Genomic DNA, 25,829 nt, shown 5'->3' with positions numbered 1-25,829 from the left:
TAGCCATGCTGGCTCAGGAATTCTGGGAGTTGAAGTCCAGGAGTCATAAGAGAGCCAAGGTTGCCTACCCCTGCCCTAGGCCTATGCCGCTTTATGACTTGTGGACTTCAACTCCCAGAATTCCTGAGCCAGCCATGCTGAGGGAAAAGGGAGAGGTTTCCATGCTTAGCCATGCTGGCTCATGAATTCTGGGAGTTGAAGTCCAGGAGTCATAAAAGAGCCAAGGTTGCCTACCCCTGCCCCATATCATTGTTTTCCTGTGATTTTTCTTTTTTTACCAGTTTTATAAGCATCACCACACTCTGTTTCCTTCCCGGCTCACAGTCCAGCCGAACCCAGTGGTGCAAATGTAGAGTCAGATAAGAGAACAATAAGACGGGAGGGAGCTAGCCCTGGCTTCCAAGCCAAGTTAATAAGAGTCTGGAGAGGATTTAAGATCTTAAAGTTAAATCCTGCCGGTCTGACGTGCCAGGCTTTGCAGTCTGAGCTTTCTTTGCAAGTGTTTAAAGTTATTGGGCTCCTGGTTTAAGAACTTCTAGTAGTTGGACTGACTTGTGTTTTTTAGATAATTAATTTGCTGGAGCAACAAGCACTGTTCCTCTTCTAGAAGCAGGGGCTTTACACCCACGCCGTTCTAAGGGTGATTGGAGCCCTTTTGCAAAACAAAATGTTTACTGGGGATAATTCGCCTGCTTTTTAAGGGGCATCCACCAAATACCTCTCAGCCCATAGACTTGAACGACCTGAACAACAGACAATTTTCAGCTGTTAATTAGCTCTACTTCAATGCATGCTTGGAACAGCTTTGTGAGCAGCCTACACAAAGGTGTAGGCCAGGGGTAGGCAACCATGGCTCTTTCATGACTCATGGACTTCCAACGCCCAGAATTCCTGAGCCAGCATAGCATAGCTGGCTCATGAATTCTGGGAGTTGAAGTCCATGAGTCATAAAAGAGCCAAGGTTGCTTACCCCTGGCCTACACCTTTGTTTGCAAGACAAGAATTGTGAACGAATTAATGATGACTATAAGAGTTTACAAGTAAGTATACCCAGTCCAAGCCATCTTTCTCCTTCCTTCCCTTCCCCTTCCTTCTCTTCTTTTTCTCCCTTCCCTTCCTTTTCTCCCTTTTCCTTCCTTCCTTCCTTCCTTCCTTCCTTCCTTCCTTCCTTCCTTCCCTTCCTTTTCTCCCTCCCTCCCTCCCTCCCTCCCTCCCTTCCTTCCTTCCTTCCTTCCTTCCTTCCTTCCTTCCTTCCTTCCTTCCTTCCTTCCTTCCTTCCTTCCTTCCTTCCTTCCCCTCACTCTCCTTTCCTTCTTTCCTCCCTCTCTCCCTCCCTCCCTCTAAATTTGTATAATGACTATGATCAGAAACTGAATGAGACTTCAGGGGACAACATTCTTGGCCTTAGAGTAGTATGGTGCCCACTCTCCAGCTGAAAACTCCAGTGAAGGTGGCCTATTCAGAAGTGACCCAGAACTGAAGCACTGGAGAGCTCATTTCTCATTACAGACAGACCACCACAATCACTTCTAGATGCTTAGGACAAAGATTGCAGAAGACACAAGATTTCAGCATTCCTCTGTCCCCCCCATGAGATAGCCGTGGTTTTTCCCTCACAAGGAAGGAACATCATCTGGACCAGAGTTCTTCAGAACAATCAGGAAAAAAGCTAGTCATCCTCTTGATATTAACATCGTTCCCTCTGTAACTTTCCTAAATTTCTCCCTCTTGACAAATAGGATTCCTTTTAGTAAGGGAGAATGTGATATACATAGTTGGGCTTGGGCAGGTAGAAGGTAGGATAACAATGTCCCCTCACCACTTCCAGCTGAACCACAACACAACACAACACTTGGCTTTTGCCTGCTCCTTTTTTTAGAGACCTGTTGCTGATTTCTGTATGGAAGCTTTCCTTTCATCACCAATCTTCCAGATGTGTGGACAGCATTTTCATTTTCACACGCTATTAGCTAGTAAATAGGGCAAACTAATCGGGAATACAAATAAGGTTGTTAGATGTTCGAAAGATCACTGAATGCTGTTACGTTTTGCCCCGATTCCTTCCCACAAAGCTGATATATTTCAAAATTGCTTACTTGATCACAAATATATGACATCAGTGGTCTAAAAGAAAAATAAGAGTTGTCTAATCTAATCTAATCTAATCTAATCTAATCTAATCTAATCTAATCTAATCTAATCTAATCTGATATTTAACAATCCATCAGGCAATTATACAAAATGAAATTAGTTAGCCAGGGTAGCACCACATAATTTAGTCGTGTACTTTAATTTTGGTAATTCAGATAATCTGTTACTGACTCAAATCATCTGTTACGATGGCAGAATCTGTTATTGACTTGGTTGTATTTCTTCTGCCGTTTATTTGTCAAGAATTTTAAATGTTAGCCAACACGTTTATTGTCAATCTTGTTTGCCTCAGCAGGTTGCTGTTTCACAGTCTGTTCTGAAGCCTTGTAAGTTCTAATGTGTGGAAAGAAAGGACATTTAAAAAAAATAAAAATAGAAAGAAAAAGAAAACAAGTTCCCAATAATATGCTGTCATCTAACAGGCAAAACGTAAAAGGCATAATGGATATTTGAAATAATTTTTTTTAACAAATGCTAATTGTGAATGGAAAGATTTTCACACAACAATCCCACCTTCTACAACGATGCTTTGGCAGGGGCATTTTTTGACCTACAAGAGTTTGCTTAGTGACCGTCCAAAGTTACAATGGTCCTGGAAAATGTGGCTTATGAGGGTCTTTCAAAGTTAAGACCTTTGCAGAGTTCCCCCATGGTCACATGATCAAAATTCGGACGCTTGGCAGCTGACTCATATTTACGACAGTTGCAGTGTCCCATTTTGCGACCTTCTGACCAGCCAAGTCAATGGGGAAGCCAGATTCACTTAACAACTGGATTACTGACTTAACAGCTGCAGTGATTTACTTAACAACGGCGGCAAGAAAGGTGGTAAAATAGGGCACATTTTGGGCTCAATTGCGGTCGTAAATCAAGGACTGCCTGCATATTGTTTACTTAAGGAGGTCTTGATTTAATAAACTTCCCACTCCATTAGTTGCATTGACCGGAGTCCTGTGAAACCCCACACATTGCAACACGACATCACTTAAGGTCTGTCTCTTTCTGCTGTGAGAACTTAAAGAAAGGTGGACGGCTCCGTGACACGAAGAGCAGGGCTTGTGGAGATGGAAGAAAGCTTGTCTTCTGTCTTTTTAAAGAGGAGAACAGTGGATTCCTCTGCCCTGGAGTGGGACAGTTGGAAAAGTGCACATTCGCTACCCATGTACATCAACTGCTAGTGTGAAAAGAAGCCCAGATGTGGGAAACAGGAGACTGCTGGATGACTCATTTCCTTCAATGGAATCAGGTGACACAGTGCATACCTCTGCCCTCCAGGAGAGGCCTTTCCTGCTAAGAAGAAGCCTTGATTCCTGTATATATAAGCCTTCCTGTTTTAGGAGACACACAATCCAGATTGCTTCCCCTGGCAGGCTCTTGACTGTGCTTCATAAAACAACACACATGGCCAGAGAGGAAAACATCTTTCTTTCTTTCTTTCTCTTTCTTTCTTTCTTCTTTCTTTCTTTCTTTCTTTCTTTCTTTCTTTCTTTCTTTCTTTCTTTCTCCTTCCTTCCTTCCTCTATCCCTTTATCTCTCTATCATCTATCATCTTCTTAACTATACAGTCTTTCTTTCTCTCTTTCTTTTCCTTCCTTCCTTCCTCCTTTCATCTATCCCTTTATCTCTCTATCATCTTCTTAACTACACCAAGCAGCCTTTCTTTCTTTCTCTTTCTTTTCTTTCTTTTCCTTCCTTCCTTCCTTTGTCTCCCTTTATCTCTCTAACATCTATCATCTTCCTTAACTACACCAAGCAGTCTTTCTTTCTCTTTCTTTTCTTTCTTTTCCTTCCTTCCTTCCTTCTTTCCTTCCTTCCCTCCTTCATCTATCCCTTTATCTCTCTATCATCTATCATCTTCCTTAACTACACCAATCTTTCTTTCTTTCTTTCTTTCTTTCTTTCTTTCTTTCTTTCTTTCTTTCTTTCTTTCTTTCTTTCTTTCCTTTTTTTCTCTTTCTCTTTTTTATCTAGCCCTTTATCTCTATCATCTATCATTTCTACCTCTCTCTCCTTCCCTCCCTATCTCTGTCATTCTCTATCTCAGCTATTATCTCCCTTCCCCCTCCATCTCCATCTCCATCTCCATCTCCATCTCCATCTATCTATCTATCTATCTATCTATCTATCTATCTATCTATCTATCTAACTATCTACCTACCTACCTACCTACCTACATATAACCAGGACTGATTTTCCTTTTGGAAGGTAAGGAATCAAGTGAAGATGCCATTACAGCACCACCTTCCCTTTGTCTGAAAAATTTCCTCAGATTGCTGTTGGCTCATCTCCATGACTGTGATTTTTTTCCCCCAAATGCAGCCTACCTCTCCCATATTTGCTCACACGTGACACGTGCGAGTGTTTCCCAAGGTAGGAAGAGACACCAACCTTGTTTGTGAAAGTTCATCTCCAGAGCTCAAAGACTTTGAGAGTGTGGAGCTGAGTCTTGTTGGGTCCTGGAGCCCTTTGTCATGACCGAAAAGGTTGGCCTTGAGATTTATTTCCATAGAGGCATATAAATCTGTCCAGCCTGTGCCAAATTTCTAGGTTACAAGAGGGAAAGGGAACAGCAACAGCTCCCACAAATCATGAAGACGAAAGGTATTAACATATGGCATACATTAACAAAATAGCTATTGAAAGGAAGTAAAATAAATTAGCTCCCGGGACAGTTAAATGGTTTCTCCAAACAGAGGGGAACATTCCTCTGAGTTTCCATGAAAATCCTTTTCTCTTTCCTCCTTCCCATCTTCAGCTGCCCTCACTAAAGCTTGCCATAGACATAGCACTTAAAATCGATTCCCAGGCACAGGTTTGGCCTTTCTAAAAGGTAAAGGTAAAGGTTCCTCCACACAGGCGTGCTAGTCGTTTCCAACTCTAGGGGCCGGTGCTCATCTCCGTTTCAAAGCCGAAGAGCCAGCGCTTGTCCGAGGACGTCTCCGTGGTCATGTGGCCGGCATGACTAGACGCCAGAGGTGCACGGAACGCTGTTACCTTCCCACCATAGTGGTCCCTATTTTTCTACTTGCATTTTTACGTGCTTTCGAACTGCTAGGTTGGCAGAAGCTGGGACGAGTAACAGGCGCTCACTCTGCTACACGGCACTCGGGATACGACCCACCAAACTGCCGACCTTCTGATGGACAAGCTCAGCGTCCTAACCTTTCTAAGATGACTCAAAATGAACTGATACAAGGCAACACCATTCCTCAACAGAATAACAGAGTTGAAAGGGACCTTGGAGGTCATCTAGTCCAATCCCCTGCTCAGGCAGGAAACCCTGGACCATTCCAGACAAATGGCTGTCTGGTCTCTTCTTCAAAGCCTCTTTCTTAGTGCCAATTCAACGAGCATGTGTAACAAGCCACGGGCCGTGTTGTAACCGAAATGAGAAAGCTTCAAATACTTCTAAGTTAATAGTGGAACTAAAGGATTGATGGTTGGATTGGGAGAATCTAATTTTTAAAGGAAAAAAGAATCCTTCTGTCTCTTCGTCATTTCTCAAATAAAACCAACAGTTCAACAAATTAACCAACTACGATTTAAAAGGATGCAATAACTGGCATCCTAATTGGAGCTAGATAGATCAGATAGTTATTAGTAATTAATCTAGGCTATCAAAGATAAGCATCCAAGCATCTTCTTTTCTTTTGACTAGCCAAACCCAAGTCCCGCAGCCATTCTTCATACGTTTTGGCCTCCAGGCCTTTGATCATCTTAGTTGCTCTTCTCTGATTTTTTTTCTAAACTCTCAACATCTTTTCTGTGATATGGTGACCAAAATTGGCTGCAGTATTCCAGATGTGACCTTACTAGGGCTTTGTAAAGCGCTACTAGTACTTCATGTGATCTTTGGCTGCCCAGTCTCTTGTTGAAATCTTCCGGTGATGAAGCACCTACATCTGAAGGCAAACTGTTCCATTGGTTGATTGTTCTCACTGTCAGAAGATTTCTCCTTATTTCTAGGTTGAGTCTCTCCTTGATCAGTTTCCATCCACTGTTCCTTGTCTGGCCTTCAGGTGCTTTGGAAAATAGGTTGACCCCCTCCTCTCTGTGACAGCCCCTCAAATATTGGAACGCTGCTATCATGTCACCCCTGGTCCTTCTCTTCACTAGACTAGCCAGGCCTAGTTCCTGCAACCGTTCTTCATATGTGTTAGGCTACAGTCTTTTGTCCGAAGACATTTTCCATGGTCATTTGGCCAGCATGACTATAAGCCAAAGGCACACAGAAAGCTGTTACCTTCCCACCGAAGTGGTACCTATTTATCTACTTGCATTTGCGTGCTTTCAAACTGCTAGGTGGGCAGGAGCTGGAGCAAGGAACAGGAGCTCACCCTATCATGTGTGCTCAGATCTCAAACCCAGTCTGTCAGTTCTCCATCTGACAAGCTCAGCATCTTTAATTGCCGAGCCAGTGGTGGGATTCAAATAGGTGAACCACCAGTTCTCTTGTGTGGATGCCGCTTCCGGAAGTCCATTCTGGGCCTGGGCAGCAAAACATTAGCCACCGGTTCTGCCGAAGTGATGTGAACTGGCTGAATCCCACCACTGTGCCGAGCCATCGTGTTCCTTTCACCTGCAAGTACCTATGGCAGCAACATATCTGGTTAGCTCTTTCTCCTTTCGTATTCCCATCATTTCTTTCCCAGAATCAGAAATAGTCATTCAAATTGAAACAATGGGACTGTGAAGTTATATCTTCACTTCCATTGCAGGGGGGGGGGGGAAAGGCCACCATTTTGGAAAAAGGCCTCCCGTTATAGTCACCTCTTTGCAGTATCCAAGGAACGTATTGGAAACATTTAACAGATTGCTTTATGACCATTAGCCCAGCGGCACAGAGTCGTTCGAGAAAATTAAAATTATTAACAAGCCAGCGCTTGTCCGAGGACGTCTCCGTGGTCATGTGGCCAGCATGACTAGACGCCAGAGGTGCACGGAACGCTGTTACCTTCCCACCGGAGTGGTCCCTATTTTTCTACTTGCATTTTTACGTGCTTCCGAACTGCTAGGTTGGCAGAAGCTGGGACGAGTAACAGGCGCTCACTCTGCTACACGGCACTCGACTTACAACAGTTCATTTAGTGATCGTTCGAAGTTACAACAGCATTGAAATGAGTGACTTGTCAACGCTTTTCACAGCATCCCCAGGGTCACGTCATCAAAATTTGGACCCTTGGCAACTGACTCATATTTATGATGGTTGCAGCAGTCCGGGAGTCCCGTGATCCCCTTTTGCAACCTTCTGACCAGCAAAGTCCATGGAGGCAGGCAGATTCACTTAATGACTGTCTAACTAACTTATCATCTGCAAGGATTCACTTAACAACTGTGGCAAGGAAGGTCGTAAAATGGGCCAAAACTCACTTGACCAATGTCTCCCTTAGCAATTTTGAGCTCAATTGTGGTCGTAGGTCGAGGACTCCCTCTATATCTTTTCCATAATCATACCGTCCTTGCCTTCCAACCATTCCTTTAGCAACCATTCAAATATTATTGAGAAAAAAGACCAGGCAAATGACGGCCAATCTTTGCCTTTATGAATGTTTACACACCCTCGGGGCACAAAATTCGGGATACTCGGCAACTGACATGTACCTATGACTGTTGCCCTGTTCCAGGGTCACACAATCCCCTTTTGTGACCTTCTGACAAGCAAAGTCAATGGGGGAAGCCAGATTTACTTAATGACCGCATGACTCATTAATGACTGCAGTGATGCACTAAACAACTGTGGCAAAAAAAGGGCTGCAAAATCAGCCATTAATTCACTTAACAACCACCTCACTTAGGAAAGGCAATCCTGGCCTCAGATGTGGTCATAATCCGAGGACCACATCTGTAAGGTGCAGAAATTACAAATTACAATTACAAGATTACATTCAAATAGATAAAATGTGTATTTTGGATATTATAGTTTGTTATGAAGTGAGATAAGGGAAATCTTGGTTACCCCACATCTGAAAATTATAAATATCAAAGGTTAAATTGGAATAGTGATGAGAAACTAAAAATTGAGTAAAAATTAATAACAGGAATTGGAAAAGGCACAAGGCAAACAACGGTATCTCAACACCTCTACAATCCATGGCCATCATCAGGCAGTAGTCCTCGACTTACAATAGCTCATTTAGTGACCGTCCAAAGTTATGACGGCACTGGAAAAAGGGACTTACGACTGTTTTTCGCACTTGTGACTGTTGCAGCATCCCTGTGATCAAAATTCAGACGCTTGGCAACCAACTCCTATTTATGACGGTGACAGTGTCCCGGGGGGGGGGGGTCATGTGATCCCCTTTTGCAACCTTCTGACAAAGTCAATGGGGGAAGCCCATAAGATTCACTTAATGACCATGTGACTAACTTAACCACTCCTGTGATTCCCTTTATGACAAGGTCACAAAATGAACAAATGTCTCGCTTGAGCCACAGAAATTTAGGGCTCAGATGTGGCATTACGTTGAGGATTTACCAGCATTGAAGCCAGAAAAATGGATGGATGAGAGGGAAGAAAGTTTAACTAAGGGGGGGGAAGGTGACGGCGGGGGGAGGGGGCTGGATTCTACAAAGCCCCAAAGACCCCTTTCGAATGATGCTAAATTGCAAATGGCAGCCTTGGCAACCGGGAAAATAAAAGCTCAGATTTCCACGGCTGATTATTTAGAGTAGATTTATGCGCTGCATTTTAAGGCTCCTTTTTCATTATGGCCCCCATCTGAAGAAACATGGAAAAAGGCTTTACGGGATAAGAGACGGCAGCAAAGAATTCATACCAGAAAACCAAAAGTCCCTGGGGGCTCTCGGTGGGGGCTATGTGGAGGAGAAGCCCCGGTAGTTGTAAGGGCTGAAAATCAGTTGTAAATGCACTCTGAAAGGAATATTTTGACCTGCTGGCCATCTGTTTGCAAACAAAGCGAGAGGTTGAATGTGGGAAAATAGAAGTGGAATCACACTTTCTGTAGTTTACAAGCTATTTTAATTAGGTTCCTGTCAGGGAAAAGGGGAACAGGCTATTTTCAGCCCTGGAAACTAAATTGAAGTTATAATAGGAATCTTTCCAGAAACAGGGACTGTTTCACAGCAGGCACCCGAGTTTTATAGCTCGGCCTGAAACGCCTGTCTCTCACCCTGGTTAATGTCACTTTGATTTGTCTTCCTGTAGAAGCTGTTTTTCCAAAGTAATGCACTGCTCTCTATCTATTCCAAACACCAGTAATAACATATACATTCCGGGATATATTAGCATCAGGCTATGGCTGCTTTCAATGATGCCCCAAGGCCAATTTCCTTTGTTTCACTGCTCACAGTTGTGTGTTTTTAAAGTGGAACTACCCCAAAACCAATGTTCTCTGTGGAGGGAACTGCTAATCTCAGGGGTTGCCACAAGGACGAGAGGGTCAACCTATTCCCCAAAGCGCCCGAAGGCAGGACAAGAAGCAACAGATGGAAACTAATCAAGGAGAGAAGCAACCTAGAACTAAGGAGGAATTTCCTGACATTCAGAACAATTAATGAGTGGAACGGCTTCCATTCAGAAGTTGTGAATGCTCCAACACTGGAGGTTGTTAAGAAGAGACTAGACAGCCATTTGTCTGAAATGGTACAGAGTTTCCTGCCTGAGCAGGGGGTTGGACTAGATGACCTCCAAAGTCCCTTCCAACATCACCATCATCATCATCGTCGTCATTATATTATTATTATTATTATTATTATTATTATTATTATTATTATTATTATTATTATTATTATTATTATTATACTATGATACTATTCCCCTTCATGGATTACTGCCTTGTCGTGGCGAAGGGGCTTGCGTAATTCAATGAAGCTATGAGCTATGTCGTGCAGGGCCACCCAAGACGGAAAGGTCATAGCAGAGAGTTCTGACAAAACGTGATCCACTGGAGAAGGAAATGGCAACCCACTCCAGTATCTTTGCCATGAAAACCCTATGGACAGTACCAAAAGGCAAAATGATTATGACGCTGGAAGATGAGGCCCTCAGGTCGGAGGGCGTCCAATATGCTACTGGGGAAGAGCAGTGGGCTAGTACTAGTAGCGCCAGAAAGAATGAAGCGACTGGGCCAAAGCCAAAAGGACGCTCAGCTGCGGATGTGTCTGGTGGTGAAAGGAAAGTCCAATGCTGTAAAGATTTTTCTCCATGGGAACCTGGAATGTAAGATCCATGAATCAAGGAAAGCTGGATGTGGACAAACAAGAGTGAACATCGACATCTTAGGTATCAGCGAACTAAAATGGACAGGAATGGGTGAATTTAATTCAGATGACCATCAGGTATACTACTGCGGGCAAGAATCCCTCAGAAGAAATGGAGTAGCCTTCATAGTCAATAAAAGAGTAGGAAAAGCAATACTGGGATACAATCCCCAAAATGACAGAATGATCTCAGTTCGAATCCAAGGCAAACCATTCAATATCACAGTAGCCCAAGTCTATGCCCCAAAGACTGGTGCTGAAGAAGATGAAATTGACCGGTTCTATGAAGCCCTACAGCACCTTATAGAACTAACACCAAAAAATGATGTCCTTATTATCATGGGGGATTGGAATGCTAAAGTAGGAAGCCAAAAGATAACCGGAATAACAGGCAAGTTTGGCCTTGGAGTACAAAATGAAGCAGGGCACAGGCTGATAGAATTTTGTCAAGAGAATACGATGGTCATAGCAAACACTCTTTTCCAACAACCCAAGAGACGGCTCTACACATGGACATCACCAGACGGTCAACACAGAAATCAGATTGACTATATGTTCTGCAGCCAAAGATGGAGAAGCTCTATACAGTCAGTAAAAACAAGACCAAGAGCTGAGTGTGGCTCAGACCATGAGCTTCTCATTGCAAAGTTTAGGCTTAAACTGAAGAAAGTAGGGAAAAGCGCTAGGCCACTCAGGTATGAATTAAATCATATCCCTGTTGAATATACAGTATAGGTGACAAATAGATTTAAGGAATTAGATCTGATAGACAGAGTGCCAGAGGAACTATGGACAGAGGTTCGCAACATTGTACAAGAGGCAGCAACTAAAACCATCCCAAAGAAAAAGAAATGCAAGAAAGCAAAATGGCTGTCTGAGGAAGCTTTGCAAATAGCTGAGGAAAGGAGGGAAGTAAAAGGCAAGGGAGAAATAGAAAGATATGCCCAATTGAATGCAGAATTCCAGAGAATAGCTAGAAGAGATAAGAATGCCTTCTTAAATGAACAGTGCAAAGAAATAGAAGAAAACAATAGAATAGGGAGGACCAGAGATCTTTTCAAGAAAATTGGAGAGATGAAGGGAACGTTTCATGCAAAAATGGGCATGATAAAGGACCAAAATGGCAGGGACCTAACAGGCAGAAGAGATTAAGAAAAGATGGCAAAATTACACAGAAGAACTATACAAGAATGAGCTTAACATCCCTGATAATCACAATGAGGTGGTCACTGACCTCGAGCCAGACATCCTAGAATGTGAAGTGGGCCTTAGAAAAGCTGAGTAACAACAAAGCTAGTGGAGGTGACAGTATTCCACCTGAGCTATTCAAAATCTTAAAAGACAATGCAGTAAAAGTGCTACACTCAATTTGCCAGCAAATTTGGAAAACTCAACAGTGGCCACAGGATTGGAAAAAATCAGTTTACATTCCAATTCCAAAGTAAGGCAGTGCCAAAGAATGTTCAAACTATCGCACCATTGCATTCATTTCACATGCTAGTAAAGTTATGCTTAAAATCCTACAAGCTAGACCCGAGCAGTATGTGGATCGAGAACTACCAGAAGTACAGGCAGGATTTCGAAGAGGCAGAGGAACTAGAGATCAAATTGCCAACATACGTTGGATCATGGAGAAAGCTAGAGAGTTCCAGAAAAACATCTACTTTTGCTTCATTGACTATGCTAAAGCCTTTGATTGTGTAGATCATAACAAACTGTGGCAAGTTCTTAAAGAGATGGGCATACCAGACCATCTTATTTGTCTGTTGAGAAACCTATATGTGGGCCAAGAAGCAACAGTGAGAACTGGACACGGAACCACTGACTGGTTCAAAATTGGGAAAAAGAGTCCGGCAAGGCTGTATACTGTCGCTCTGCCTATTTAACTTATATGCAGAGCACATCATGAGAAAGGCAGGGCTAGATGGATCAGAAGTTGGAATTAAGATTGTCAGAAGAAATATCAACAACCTAAGATATGCACATGATACTACTCTAATGGCAGAAAGTGAAGAAGAACTAAAGAGCCTCGTGTTGCGGGTGAAGAAGGAGAATGCAAAACTTGGGTTGAAACTTAACATTAAGAAAACCAAGAGCATGGCATCTGGCCCTCTCAATTCCTGGCAAATAGATAGGGAAGAAATGGAGGTAGTGACAGATTTTATTTTCCTGGGCTCCAAGATCACTGAAGAAGGGGACTGTAGCCAAGAAATTAAAAGACGCTTGCTCCTGGGGAGGGAAGCCATGGCAAATCTAGACAGCACACTAAAAAGCAGAGACATCACCCTGTCAACAAAAGTGCATATAGTCAAGGCTATGGTCTTCCCAGTTGCAATGTATGGCAGTGAAAGCTGGACCATAAGAAAGGCTGAGCGCCAAAGAATTGAGGCCTTTGAACTATGGTGCTGGAGAAGACTCCTGCGAGTCCCTTGGACTGCAAGGTGATCAAACCGGTCAGTCCTAGAGGAGATCAACCCTGACTGCTCTTTAGAAGGCCAGATCCTGAAGCTAAAACTCAAATACTTTGGCCACCTAATGAGAAGGAAGGACTCACTGGAGAAGAGCCTAATGCTGGGAAAGATTGAGGGCAAGAGAAGAAGGGGACGACAGAGAATGAGGTGGCTGGATGGAGTTACTGAAGCAATAGGCGTGAGCTTAAATGGACTCCAGAAGATGGTAGAGGACAGGAAGGCCTGGAGGAACATTGTCCATGGGGTCGTGATGGGTCGGACATGACTTCGCAGCTAACAACAACAATGATACTATTACTACTACTACTGCTAAAACTACTATCATCATCATCTAAGGAGAGTCCTTCTGTTTATGAATCCTGTCATTAAAAGAAAAGCAAAGTTTGAAGAAATTCCTTACTGCTTACAGGTAGTTTTCGCCTTACCACCACAATTAGAACTACAATTTCTGTTGCTAAGCAAGGCGGACATTAAGTGAGTCACACCCAATTTTACAACCTTTTCCCCCATGGTTATTAAGCGAATAACATGGCAGTTGTTAAGTGGATCACATGGTTACTAAGCAAAATCCAGATTTCTGCATTGACTTTGCTTTTCAGAAGCCTGCTGGGATGGTTTCAAATGGTGATCGCATGACCCCGGACTGCTGCAACCGCCATAAATGCAAATAGCCTCACTTTATGACCATAACTGAGCAGAAAACTCCTGCGGATAAGCAAGACGGTTATTAAGTGAATTTTGCCCCATTTTACAACCTTCTTTGCCACCGTCCTTAAGGGAATCACTGCAGTTGTTAAGTTGGTGACCCAGTTGTTAAGTCAAACTGGCTTCCCCATTGACTTGGCTTGTCAGAAAGTCGCAAAAGGGGATCACGTGACCCCGGGACCTGGCAAACCATCATCCTAGGTTTTTAAAATTGTAATCAAAGAGACTGTCACTTGTTTGAACACGCCCACTGGGAGAATTTCATTCCGTTTATTGTCTTTTGGCCTATGTGTCAGGTCTGAGGGGGAAACGGGAAGCAGACTCAAGCATGAATGAAGCTTTATTTTTATAGGATGCAGTAAGAAAATCCTGAAAAAAAAATAATAATCTGTATTTCTTCCCCATTCATGGCTCTTAAACTCCAGGCAGCGCAGGCAAAGCCAGCCCGAGTTTCTTTCTAATGCTTTCTTTATTTCCAGGGCTTAATCATATTTTGTTACTGTCACTGCAATTTCTCCCTGGTCATCTCTGTGGCTTTCTGCTCACTGTTCTCATCCTCAGCAATTACAACTCTACAATGAGGAAAACAATACTTGGAAGCAATTGTGCCCACACCCCAACATTTTACAATGGATCAGGACTATAGCCCATGCATCAATCAGAACCACAGGAAATTCTTAAAGAAATATTCAGCAATCTTATAGAGTTAAGTACTAAGACTTTTAAGTCTCCAACACTGGAAAAATAACAATAGAGGCTTCAGCTTCAATTATTCACTGAGCCGACGTTATTAGCCATATATGAACAAATCAGCTATTAATGCAGATTAGCCGTGGATCATTATAATGAAATGTAGGTAAATTCACCAAATTTCTTTTATGCAGAGCAATTATATTTCTCTATGAACCTCTGTATGTATATCTTGTTTCTTTTAAACAAACACTTCCTTTTCTTATAATATTCTACAGTACTTATTTTTCTTCTTTCTGTGTGTATGTACATCATTAATAAAATGATGCGTTTAAATAAAATAAAATGCAGAATTCCATTGGATTCTTTTCAGTAGCATTTCCTTGCTAAAGCGTTTTATATATATACATATATATATATGTATATGTATATGTATATGTGTATGTATATATGTATACATCTATACATCTATATATCTATGTATCTATATATGTATACATAACCTTTGAATCTCAGAAGGGTATGGCTGACTGCTGAAAACAAATAAGTTTGAAATGCATATCAGTCTCCCTTTAATTCTTTGTTAGCAATCTAAAAAAATTTACACAAATATGAGCTGTCACTGTTGTGACTACTGCCTGTGAATGGCCTTCGGTTAGGCCGAAACAGGAAATAAGATTTGTCCCATGTTTGGGGCCTAGCAAGGTAATCTAAATAGTTAACAAGCATTTAAAAATGTATATATATATATATGTGTGTGTGTGTGTGTGTGTGTGTGTGTGTGTATACATACATACATATATACATACATACACACACACACACACACACACACACACACACACACACACACATATATATATATATATATATATATATATATATATATATATATATATATATATATATATATATATATATATATATATATAATTAAACTTTTTAAAGAAAGAATATAAGCAAGGAAAGATAATAGACCCGGAAAAAGAATAAAAGGTCACAAATGTAAACAAAATATGAATCAGGAGAGAAGGAATCTAAAATGTTGAGCTAGTTTTCCAACACATCATTATGAAATTAGAAAACGTAATGTATCACATAAGAAACAAAAACCCCAGCTAAAAAATGACTACTAAGCTTTAAGCTACTGTAAGTATAGATATCAGGAGCCAGGACTACCATAATATAAATCACTGACTAGGAGAGCTCTAAACTATCTCCAGAATCAGAACAAAAATAATCTAGCAGAACAAGTTAGAACATAGAACCATAGGGCTAGAAGGGACCTCAAGGTCATCTAGTCCAAACAAGGCAGGAAACCTTATACTAGGGGTCTTCAAACCTAGCCCTTTTATGACTTGTGGACTCCCAGAATTCCTCAGCCAGGACGTCACCTTCAGAGTAGAATTATGTAATTTGCACCATGTGTGATGTCCATGGAGATTCTCAGCCGTCCAGGTCATGGCTGTCCCAAAGGTGCTTTCTCAAGAGGCAACAAGACTTTCTTTTTCTTTTTTTTTCCCTTGAAGACATTTCACTTCTCATCCAAGAAGCTTCTTCAGTTCTGACTGAATGGTGGAGGCTGGATGGATTTATATTCCTTGGCAGTCATCTGGTCGTTAGTACTCCCTCGGAGAATCATTTAGGCCCCTTGAAGGTTTATCTCAGGGGTCTTCAAACATGGCCCTTTTATGACTTGTGGACTTCAATTCCCAGAATTCCTCAGCCTGGCTGAGGAATTCTGGGAGTTGAACTCCACAAGTCATAAAAGGGCCAAGTTTGAAGACCCCTACTTTATACCAACCTGGCCAAATGATTGTCCAGGCTATTTCTAAAAAACCTCCAGGGATGGATCGTCCACAACTCCAGGAGGCAAGCTGTTCCAATGATGGATAGTTTTCATTGTCAGAAAATTTCTCTTTTACTTCTAGGTTGGAGCTCTCTTTAACAAGCTTCCACCCATTATTTCTTGTCCTGTCCTCAGGTGCTTTCCAGAACAGATCAATCCTCTTTTCTCTGTGACACCCCCTCAAATATTGGGAGACAGTTATCAAGTCTCCTTCAATCCGCCTCTTTCATACGCTAGGCTAGACATTCCTAGCTTCCCTCAACTGTTCATCATGTGATTTAACCTTCAAACCCTTTATCATCTTTGACGCTCTTATTAGTTCTTTACTAGTAGTTATAAAACTTGTTATTTATCACTAGTCAGAATCTCATTAAGGTCAGAGAAATCTTATCCTTGGGTATTGCGGCTTCATTTAAACCCGTTCGCCAGATCCAAAAGATGGTTGATGGGTTTGACAGCAAGCTAAAAGATCAGGACTACTCGGTAACCTGTTTTGAAGGTACCATCTATCATCCCAAGAGCTGATCCAGCACTCTGGCAACTATGCTGCCTCCGTCCCATGAAGATAAATAATGACTTACGACATAGGAACTCTTGAAGATTTAATGCATAGAAGTTAGGAAGGCAAGCTCACCCCACCATGGAAAAAAAACCTGCTGGGTTTGCAGTTGTATTTAAATATGTCTCTTTTCTTCGATTTGACTTTACCCCAAAATAAGCAAAATCATTAGGGCTGTGACTCCTGTTCAGATAACAGAGTTGGAAGGGACCTTGGAGGTCTTCTAGTCTAGGGCTTTTCAACCAGTGGTATGGGTACCACCTGTGGTACATTGGCACCTGGCAGGTGGTACGCGACCCTCCTAGAAAAGTGGTAGTGGGGGAGGGGAATGAGTTGAGCCGGTGGCAGCACTGCACAAGCCTGAGCAAGAGACGGCTGGAGCTGCAGGGCTGTCAGGGCTCAGCGGAAGCGCCAGGATCAGCGCCAGGCTTCAGCTGGAGCTCGGCGCTGATCCTGGTGCTTCTGTTGAGCCCAGAAGAAGTGCTGATCAGCTGGAAAGTTGCAGCATCTCCAGGGTCTTGTGATTTACATTCAGATGCCTGGCAACTGATTTATATTTATGACGGACACAGTGTCCCAGGGTCATGTGAAGTGACCCAAACCTTCTGCAACCACCCAGCAGACGGGGGGAATAAAAACCAAACACCCCCCCCTCCACACAAACACCCCTGGTGCCAATCCTCAACAGAAATGCTCACAACAATGAAAACCTCGGACGGGAGGAAGAGCGCCACCGGGCGGGCAGGCAGGTGTCTTGCTCGGCTGTGGCTTGGGGGGGCACTTTTTTCAGTGCCATTGTAACTTTGAACAGTCACTAAGTGAACTACCTGTACTTTATCCCTTTTTTCCTTTTTTTTTTTGGTCCTCAAGTTTTTGACACCTTCCTAGGCGACTGGTGGTACTTGGATGTTGCCATATCCTAAAAGTGGTACAATGGGTGAAAAGTTTGAAAAGCCCTGATCTAGTCAACCCCCTGCCCAAGGCAGGAAACCCTAAACCGTTCTGGACAAATGACTGTCCAGTCTCTTCTTAAAAACCTCCAAAATTGTGGAGCACCCACAACTTCTGGAGGCATGTTGTTCCACTGTTTAGTCTTTTAGTTGTTCTCACTGTCAAAAAATTTCTCTTCAGTTCTAAGCTGGTTTTTCCCTCATCTTCATCTAGGTTTATCCATCTTGATGTTCTATCTTTGAAAATATTTTGTGAACATTTTGCAGGGGAAACATTTTTCTGGTTCTCACCACAGGCATTTTATAAGCTTATTGGTTAACCCGGCCATGTTCAGAACCAGTATTTGTGGCAGAAACAAAAGAAACATCCTAAGATGCTTGTAGTTCCACGCAAGCTCACAGAACTCACACAGATGTTTAGAGAGCTGATACCTACACACACATTCAAAATCAAAACATTTGTTATGCACGGCAATGTTGTGATTCAGGGTCAGCCTGTGGGTTCGGCAGTTGGGTCAGACGACTCAGAGGAGGAGGGGGGTGTTGAAGAGCTTGCTGAGGGGGTTGGAGAGCTTGCTGAGGGGGTTGGAGAGCTTGCTGATGAGAGCCCTCAGCCAGGCCCCTCCCACCTGGTCACGACGCAGACCCAGCTGTGTGAGCCTGACAGCGTGGATGAAGATGACCCACAGCTGGCCCTGTTCAAGGACGCCCGACGCAGGAGGCAGTCAATCAGGAGTAAACAGAGGAAGGCAATGGGGCACCTCGGAAGGAGGCAGAGAGAAGCCACGCCCTGAACTGTATAAAAGGGGAATGCGTGGGAGGGCTGGTTTGCTGAAGGCAACCGCTTGAATAGTTCCTGTTTCATAGCTCCTGTTTCATGGTTGGAGTCTTGTTTTGCTCTGTTTTATGTTAATAAATTTGGCAGGCTTAATTCCAGCCTCTTGCCATTTGTAAAGGGGTTGTCCCTGCCTTTTCTGCAGGGCCGGTAGCAGGCTGGTACAGAACAGGCAAATAATAAAGGGAAGGAACTTTGTTGCCTCACCTTTCCTACAAAAAGGCCTACATTTAATAATGTAGTAGTGTACAAGTGGAGAAAAAACAAAGAGACTTCAAAGCAGGAAAACAATCGGAATAAATCAAGTCCCTGCTCAACTGCATTAAGAAAAGATGCCTATTGTTTGGGAAAGATTAACTCTGTATTTGCTAAAGACTACCTTGAGATAAACTAAATATCTGAAACAAATATAAAGAACGGGATCAGTGAACAAAGCTAAAGACGAAACTGCTTTTTATTTTCCCAAAGGGAAAATGAAAGAAGGAAGAAGAATGCAAAACTTGGCATAGAGATGTTACATAAATAATATTTTCAAAACTCCTTTACATGGCACTCAACTGGGTTTATTCCTTTCCTGAATCAAACTTAAGAAAAGGCAGTTATTTGGTGGGGGACAGGAGATTAATTACTTAATTATGTCATTTTTTTTTCATTTGCCCAATGTTAAGTGTCTGATATTCTTGTGGCTTGACCAGACGTATCTCTCTGCAGGCTTTAAGTGGAGCGATTATACATAGCGCTAATTCTATGTTAAGTGAAAGGATAACTCTACAAGTTGAAAAGCAATGCTTTAATATCTTTTTTTTAAAAAAGTGGAAATCTATTCTATCCCATCTTAAGCCCTGATAGGAATGGAAGCTCAGCCAGTCCAGGATTTGCTGGGATCCTTGTAAAGCTCGAACATCGCTTCTTCTGGATACACAAGTTTCTTTTTCTTTGAAAATGTTTCCCTTCTCACCCAAGAAGCTTCTTAAGAACTGAAGAAACTTCTGGAATGAGAAGTAAAATGTTTTCAAAGAAAAAAAAACAACCCAAGAAAGTCCAGTTGCTTATTTGGAAAAGCACTTGTGGGACAAAGCTCAGGATGATCATCCCGACTGAATTGTTCAATCCGGTTAGATTTAGATCTGCATTATTTGGTTTTCTGAATCCATTCAATCTGTGTTAGTTCTGATCTATGAAGGGGCGGTCTTATTTTGCATCTGCTTTGCATAAACTGGGCCTAATTGCTAGATGGGGGGAGGGGGGAATATTCCTGAACCATTCCTGAACGCCTTTTCCCACTGACACCACCTGGAGGCAATGCCCAAGGTGCAATTAACTTGACATATGCACTTATCTGAACAAGCACAGGGGGCTACTGCAGTGAAACAAATTACACCCGGAGATAAAACATGGCTGTAAAATTAATCCAATTAAAATTAAAATAAATAATGCAAGGAAGAGAAGGCAGAGTTCATTCTCTTTCCCAATATTGCCATTTGAAAACGTATCAACCATCCCCAAATTCCATTTGTGGTTTTTTTGCAAAACCAAGCAAAGAGGAGAGTCAAAGGGAACCGCAGAAATAGTCTTAATATGCATTTGTCAAACTTATATAATACAAAGAATATTTTAAGGGGCAAACCTATACATTCTGCATATTACTAAACATAAAATCAGATTTAATCTAGATTTGTTCCAAGGGCTGCATTTCAAGATCAAAGTGTCTGGTGCATGGGATTTAAATGGGATATTGTGTGTTCTCTCTCTTCTATTTAAACTCTCATCTAAAGGAGTCATCTAAATCAGCTTTCTCCAGGCCTCCAAATAGGGAAATGAAATCATGATGTCACCTTCAGAGTAGAATTATGTAATTTGCATCATGTGTGATGTCCATGGAGGTTCTCAGCCGTCCAGGTCATGACTGTCCCAAAGTTGCTTTCTCAAGAGGCAACAGGACTACTTTTTCCCTTGAAGACGTTTCACTTCTCATCCCAGAAGCTTCTTCAGTTCTGACTGAATGGTGTGGGATGGAAGGATTTATATTCCTTGGCAGTCATCGGGTCGTTAGTACTCCCTCTGAGAATCATTTAGGCCACTTGAAGGTTTATCTCAGGGGTCTTCAAACGTGGCCCTTTTATGACTGGTGGACTTCAACTCCCAGAATTCCTCAGCCAGGCATGCTGGCTGAGGAATTCTGGGAGTTGAAGTCCACCAGTCATAAAAGGGCCACGTTTGAAGACCCCTGGTTTATCTCTTCCCTCAAGGTCGCATGAATAGCACATTTAGGGTCACCTAACTAGCTCCACAACCTTTTGCACTCTGATTCAGATGATCCTGAGGCCACAGATAAACCTCCAACTGGCCTCAACAGCTCTCAGACAGAGTGCTAACAACCAGATGACTGCCAAGGAATATTCGTCCTTCCATACTCTACCATTCAGTCAGAACCAAAGAAGCTTCTTGGATGGGAAATGAAACATCTTCAAGGAAAAACAAAGTCCAGTTGCCCCAGTTTGGGGCAATCATGTGTGATGATGGTCATGACCTCACTGTGGTCTCTAGCAGATTTTCCTAAGTTGATGTACCACAGAGATCTCCATGGATGGGTTTTCCTGGCTACTTGGGAGACAGGAAAGTCATATTCTGATGGCCACCAGGTTGGAAAGCTGCAGCGTACAAAATGTAAATATTTAAAAATATTGAATGCTCTTCTCTTAACATATTCTTCAAGACAGACTATTTCCTGTTATTCCTTTTAGTTTGGAAAGCTTCTGGCTGGACTACCATCGTCACAATCCTGAAATGCATTTCCTGCGACTCATACCCTGCTCAAACGTTTTCCTTTTTTTCCCCTAGAAAGAGACTTCACATTCAACCCTATTCAGCCCAAGTATGCCTCACTGTAATTAAAGCATTATGTGTCTTCCATTTCCTGTTCCTTAACTATACCAAGCTTTCTTTCTTTCTTTCTTTCTTTCTTTCTTTCTTTCTTTCTTTCTTTCTTTCTTTCTTTCTTTCTTTCTTTCTTTCTTCCTTCCTTTCTTTCTCTCTCTCTCTCTCCCTCCCTCCCTCCCTCCCTCCCTCCCTCTCTCTCTCTCTCTCTCTTTCTTTCTTTCCTTCTTTCTTTCTTTCTTTCTTTCTTTCTTTCTTTCTTTCTTTCTTTCTTTCTTTCTTTCTCTTAACCATTTCAGGATTTTGTAGCAGTTAGTGTGGCAAAATGAATAAGAGAACATCAACTCATTTAGGAGATATAGTTCCCCCAGTCTGTAGGAAAAATTCTTGATTAATAAACATGCCTGTGTTTAGTATTATCATCATTTTATATTATTTTTATCTCCTCTGCAGTGCTCTTCACCTCCTTCCCAAAACTGCTCACAAAATGGACACACCCCGAGTAAATTCAAAAATGGGTTTTGCAAAATGAAGAACACAATGAACTACACAACTGTGTTTACGATATAACAATAGCCCAGCAACCAAAGCAGGAAATTTGTTTGTCACAGCTGCACCAATTGTATATTCTCTTCCTCCCTTAGATCCAATGTATGGAGAGAAAGTGACAGTTCAATTGTTGGTCTTCCCTGCATTTCACAGGTTTTGGCCAAAATTAAGAAAGGGTTGTATGTGCCAAAAATATATTCTTTAAGGAGAATCTCAGCCACAAGCCAAATGTACATTTAAATCATTTCTTAAAAAAAGGTAAAGGTAAAGGTTCCCCCACACATGCGTGCTAGTCGTTTCCAACTCTAGGGGCCGGTGCTCATCTCCGTTTCAAAGCCGAAGAGCCAGCGCTTGTCCGAGGACGTCTCCGTGGTCATGTGGCCGGTATGAGTAGACGCCAAAGGCGCACAGAATGCTGTTACCTTCCCACCTCAGTGGTCCTTATTTTTCTAATTGCATTTTTACGTGCTTTCGAACTGCTAGGTTGGCAGAAGCTGGGACAAGTAACAGGCACTCACTCTGCTACGAGGCACTCGGGATTCGACCCGCCAAACTGCCGATCTTCAGATCGACAAGCTCAGCGTCCTAACCCACTGAGCCACCGCGTCCCTATGGTACCTATGCCCAAATCCAGGAATATTTGCAGAAAGAGGTTAACAAAAAATCAAAATGGCAGCCACAACTTTGGAATTGAAGCCCTTCCCTTCTTTAATGGAAAAAGGGGTGGGGCTTCAATGGCATGGCTGTAGCTGCCATCTTGGTGGGGTTTTTAAAAACACTCTTGGCCAAAACTCAGAACTTGGGCAGGAAGAGGACCATAATAATAACGACCACAATAATTTGAATATGAACGTCACCCACGCTCTACAGTGATTTACAAAAACAAGTGATTATAAAACATTGAATGTCATCATAAACCCTAAAATAGTCACAGTAAGAGCAAACAATTAAACATTTAAATGAAGCATTAAAATCGTAGCCAAAAAAAAATATCAACCAGGATAATTAGTTAGTATACAAATTTCCCCCTACTCACATAACAGATCAGTTTCTCTAATCGGCATCATCACACGGACTTCTTGAAATAGATACCCCATGTGTGCTATCTGCACTTGGTAATTTGGGTTCTCTATGTTTTGGGAAGAAGGGACGCGGTGGCTCAGTGGGTTAGGATGCTGAGCTGGTTGATCAGAAGGTCGGCAGTTTGGCGGGTCGAATCCCGAGTGCTGCGTAACAGAGTGAGCGCCTGTTACTCGTCCCAGCTTCTGCCAACCTAGCAGTTCGGAAGCATGTAAAAATGCAAGTAGAAAAATAGGGACCACTACGATGGGAAGGTAACAGTGTTCCGTGCGCCTTTGGTGTCTAGTCATGCCGGCCACATGACCACGGAGACGTCCTCGGACAAACGCTGGCTCTTCGGCTTTGAAACGGAGATGAGCACTGGCCCCTAGAGTTGGAAACGACTAGCACGCATGTGTGGGGGAACCTTTACTTTTACCTTCACCTATGTTTTGGGAATGTAGTCAGAAGTTGCAGGAGGAAAGGCCTCTTTAGGGCAAGACAGATCCATAGAACCAAGAATGACATGTGGAGTTACTTCTGAATCGTTCCTTTATTGCCTATAATGCACAGCTGATGCACAGCTCATCACCACCCCATAGGCCAAGCATGGGAAATAGCTCTTGACTTAACATTTACCTAGTTCAACCCCAAGAACGCCTGGAGAGAGGCATGGTCCAAGGTCTCTCCTGACCATTAGTGACCCCTCAGTCAAACCACCTGGTTTTGACCTGCCTCGTTTTGTCTGGTCAAAATTGAACAAAATTAGGTGTGATACTGGAAGAGGTGCCTCTGCCCATCAGTGGGGATGGAAACAGTCCCCCTTGTCGCGACTGTGTAAGTATTACACGTATTGTGCACAATTGCCCATCCTGTGTGTTCTCTGGTTCCCTAGAACATCTTCAGGAAGCATCACCCAGAGGTGATCTGGAGAGCAGGATTGGACATCCAGTTATGAGGCCACTGCCACGCCCCTCTTAGAAGTTTTATATATATCATTACGTGGATTGCATGTACATGTTTACTTCTCTACTGCCATGTTCTCATTATACGCTAAATGCTAATAATATTGCCTATAAACAGACTCTTGCCAGACTAAAGCAATTACCTGCAATAATTACAGATGTACCCTGTGCTCTGGAGGATCAAGCTTGCTCTCTTTCTGCCTACCAGACGTTCCAAGCTCCACCTCCTCTTTGTTCTCTGGGAAGCAGCCCCTCCATCCTGAGACCCCAGACCACATTCCAGCACAAATACCAAGGTATCGATCGGGTTTCCTGCAGACACTTCATACCGAGTCCCAGCAAAACTTCCACCAGTGCAATGGTTTCAGAAGTGGGGGTGGTGGGGGGTTCTGGGGTTCACAGTCTGTGCCGGATCTGAACATTCAGGGGCAAAAAGCTTTTCAATCTTGCTACCACCCCTTGGGTTTGCTGCACTATATTTTACACCAACTCAGCTATGAAATTTCGGACACGAGGAGAGTAATGGATGTCTGAGAGCAGAGCAGGGGGAGGAATAAGAAAATTCAAGATGGTGATCACAAAGACTTCACAAAGTCCTGCTCTCATTTTGCATGTGTCCACTGGACTTGGGTAAGGGGTGGGATTCCAGCTGGCGTATTAGACAGTTCCCCTTCCATCTATAATCCTGGAAGCTCTTACGCAGGGGTCTTCAAACTTGGCCCTTTTATGGCTTGTGGACTTCCACTCCCAGAATTCCTCAGCCAGCATGCCTGGCTGAGGAATTCTGGGAGTTGAAGTCCACAAGCCATAAAAGGGCCAGGTTTGAAGACCCTTGCTCTTATGGATAGTCGGCTTGGCTGCATAAAAATTTAATAAATAAACAAACAGGATCCAGTGCAGCAAGGGGATGACTAATAGAGAGTCCATTAATTAAATTAACGATCTCTTCCACTGTGCTGCACCGAGTGAAGCCACTGTGGCATCCTGGCAAGGCCCCAGAAATAAAGAGTTGGTTAATTACCTGCACGAGAAGTTCCAACTTCCTGTCATCAAGGAGATGCACTTGACACCGGCGGCCCTCTGTCATCTAGGAAAGAGAGAGAGAGAGAGAGAGAGAGAAACCCAGGAGATGAAAAAAAATGAGTTTTAACAGATGCTGAAGTCACAAGCTTGGCAAATATTGCCGTCAACACGCTGAAGTCTCAGCTGTTTCAGAGGCTGCGTGGGAGCAAAGGGTTTTTTTTTTCCCCCCAAGCCCTGTTGAAGCTTTCTCTGGAACCAGAAGAGAAAGATGGAAATAAATAAGTGACTTGCCCTGCCAGTTGTCGGTGCCTGGCACATGTTGCCTCTGCTTTGACTCTGCCCTAAGCGGGGTGGTGGGTGGTGGGACGGTGCCAGGCTAAGAGCAGAGTTCATAGAAAAAGCTGAGGGCATCTGCCTTACATGACTCCCACTGTCCTTGCTAGTGAAGAGGGAAAGGGAGGAATTGGGGATTCTTTCCAACCACGCAGCCTAGAGGGGACACAACTGAATGTACACAGAACTATCCAGGAGAAGCTGGCACCAGTGGAGGACCTGGCCAGGCTTCGGCCTATTCTTCTGTTCCCAGATTCTTATTGTCTTTGCCTGTTTATCAGTATCCTAGGTCTTTCCTTTTTCCATTCCCAGCCTCAGGATCGAAGGATAAACAGAGGAAAATACAGGTAGTCCTCAACGTACGGCCACAATTGAACGCCAAATTTCTGTTGACAAGCGAGACGTTAAGGGAGTTTTGCCCCATTTTATGATTTTTCTTGCCACGGCTGTTAAGTGAATCGTCGCACGTTAAGTTAGTAGAACGGTTGTTAAGTGGATTCCCCCCTTGACTTTGCTTGTCGGAAGGTCGCAAAAGGGGATGACATGACTCCGGGACACTGCAACCGTCATAAATATGAGTCAGTTGCCAAGTG

General features: G+C 42.9%; 1 protein-coding gene and 1 long non-coding RNA gene across 2 annotated transcripts in view; both read right to left on the bottom strand.

Moving 5' to 3' along the window:
- The window catches only part of FRMD4A (FERM domain containing 4A), a gene marked incomplete at its 5' end in the record, with an annotated part of 169,301 nt that extends 144,334 nt beyond the window's left edge, over positions 1-24,967 (bottom strand). The window contains one exon of the mRNA XM_083366245.1: positions 24,902-24,967. Within this exon, the coding sequence (XP_083222371.1) occupies positions 24,902-24,967 (66 nt within the window). The remainder of the gene's footprint in view (positions 1-24,901) is intronic.
- LOC310642566 lies at positions 3,741-4,114 on the bottom strand. Its single transcript, XR_014492922.1, has 2 exons — positions 3,877-4,114; positions 3,741-3,775 (listed from the first exon to the last, which is right to left on the bottom strand). It is a non-coding gene; the product is annotated as an uncharacterized lncRNA (long non-coding RNA).
- Positions 24,968-25,829: the final 862 nt, after the last annotated feature.

Source organism: Vipera ursinii (genome assembly GCF_947247035.1).
Source record: "Vipera ursinii genome assembly, chromosome: 6".
Lineage (NCBI taxonomy): Eukaryota > Metazoa > Chordata > Lepidosauria > Squamata > Viperidae > Vipera > Vipera ursinii.
The sequence above is the reverse complement of the archived record's forward strand: the minus strand, read 5'-3'. Positions and strand labels throughout refer to the sequence as shown.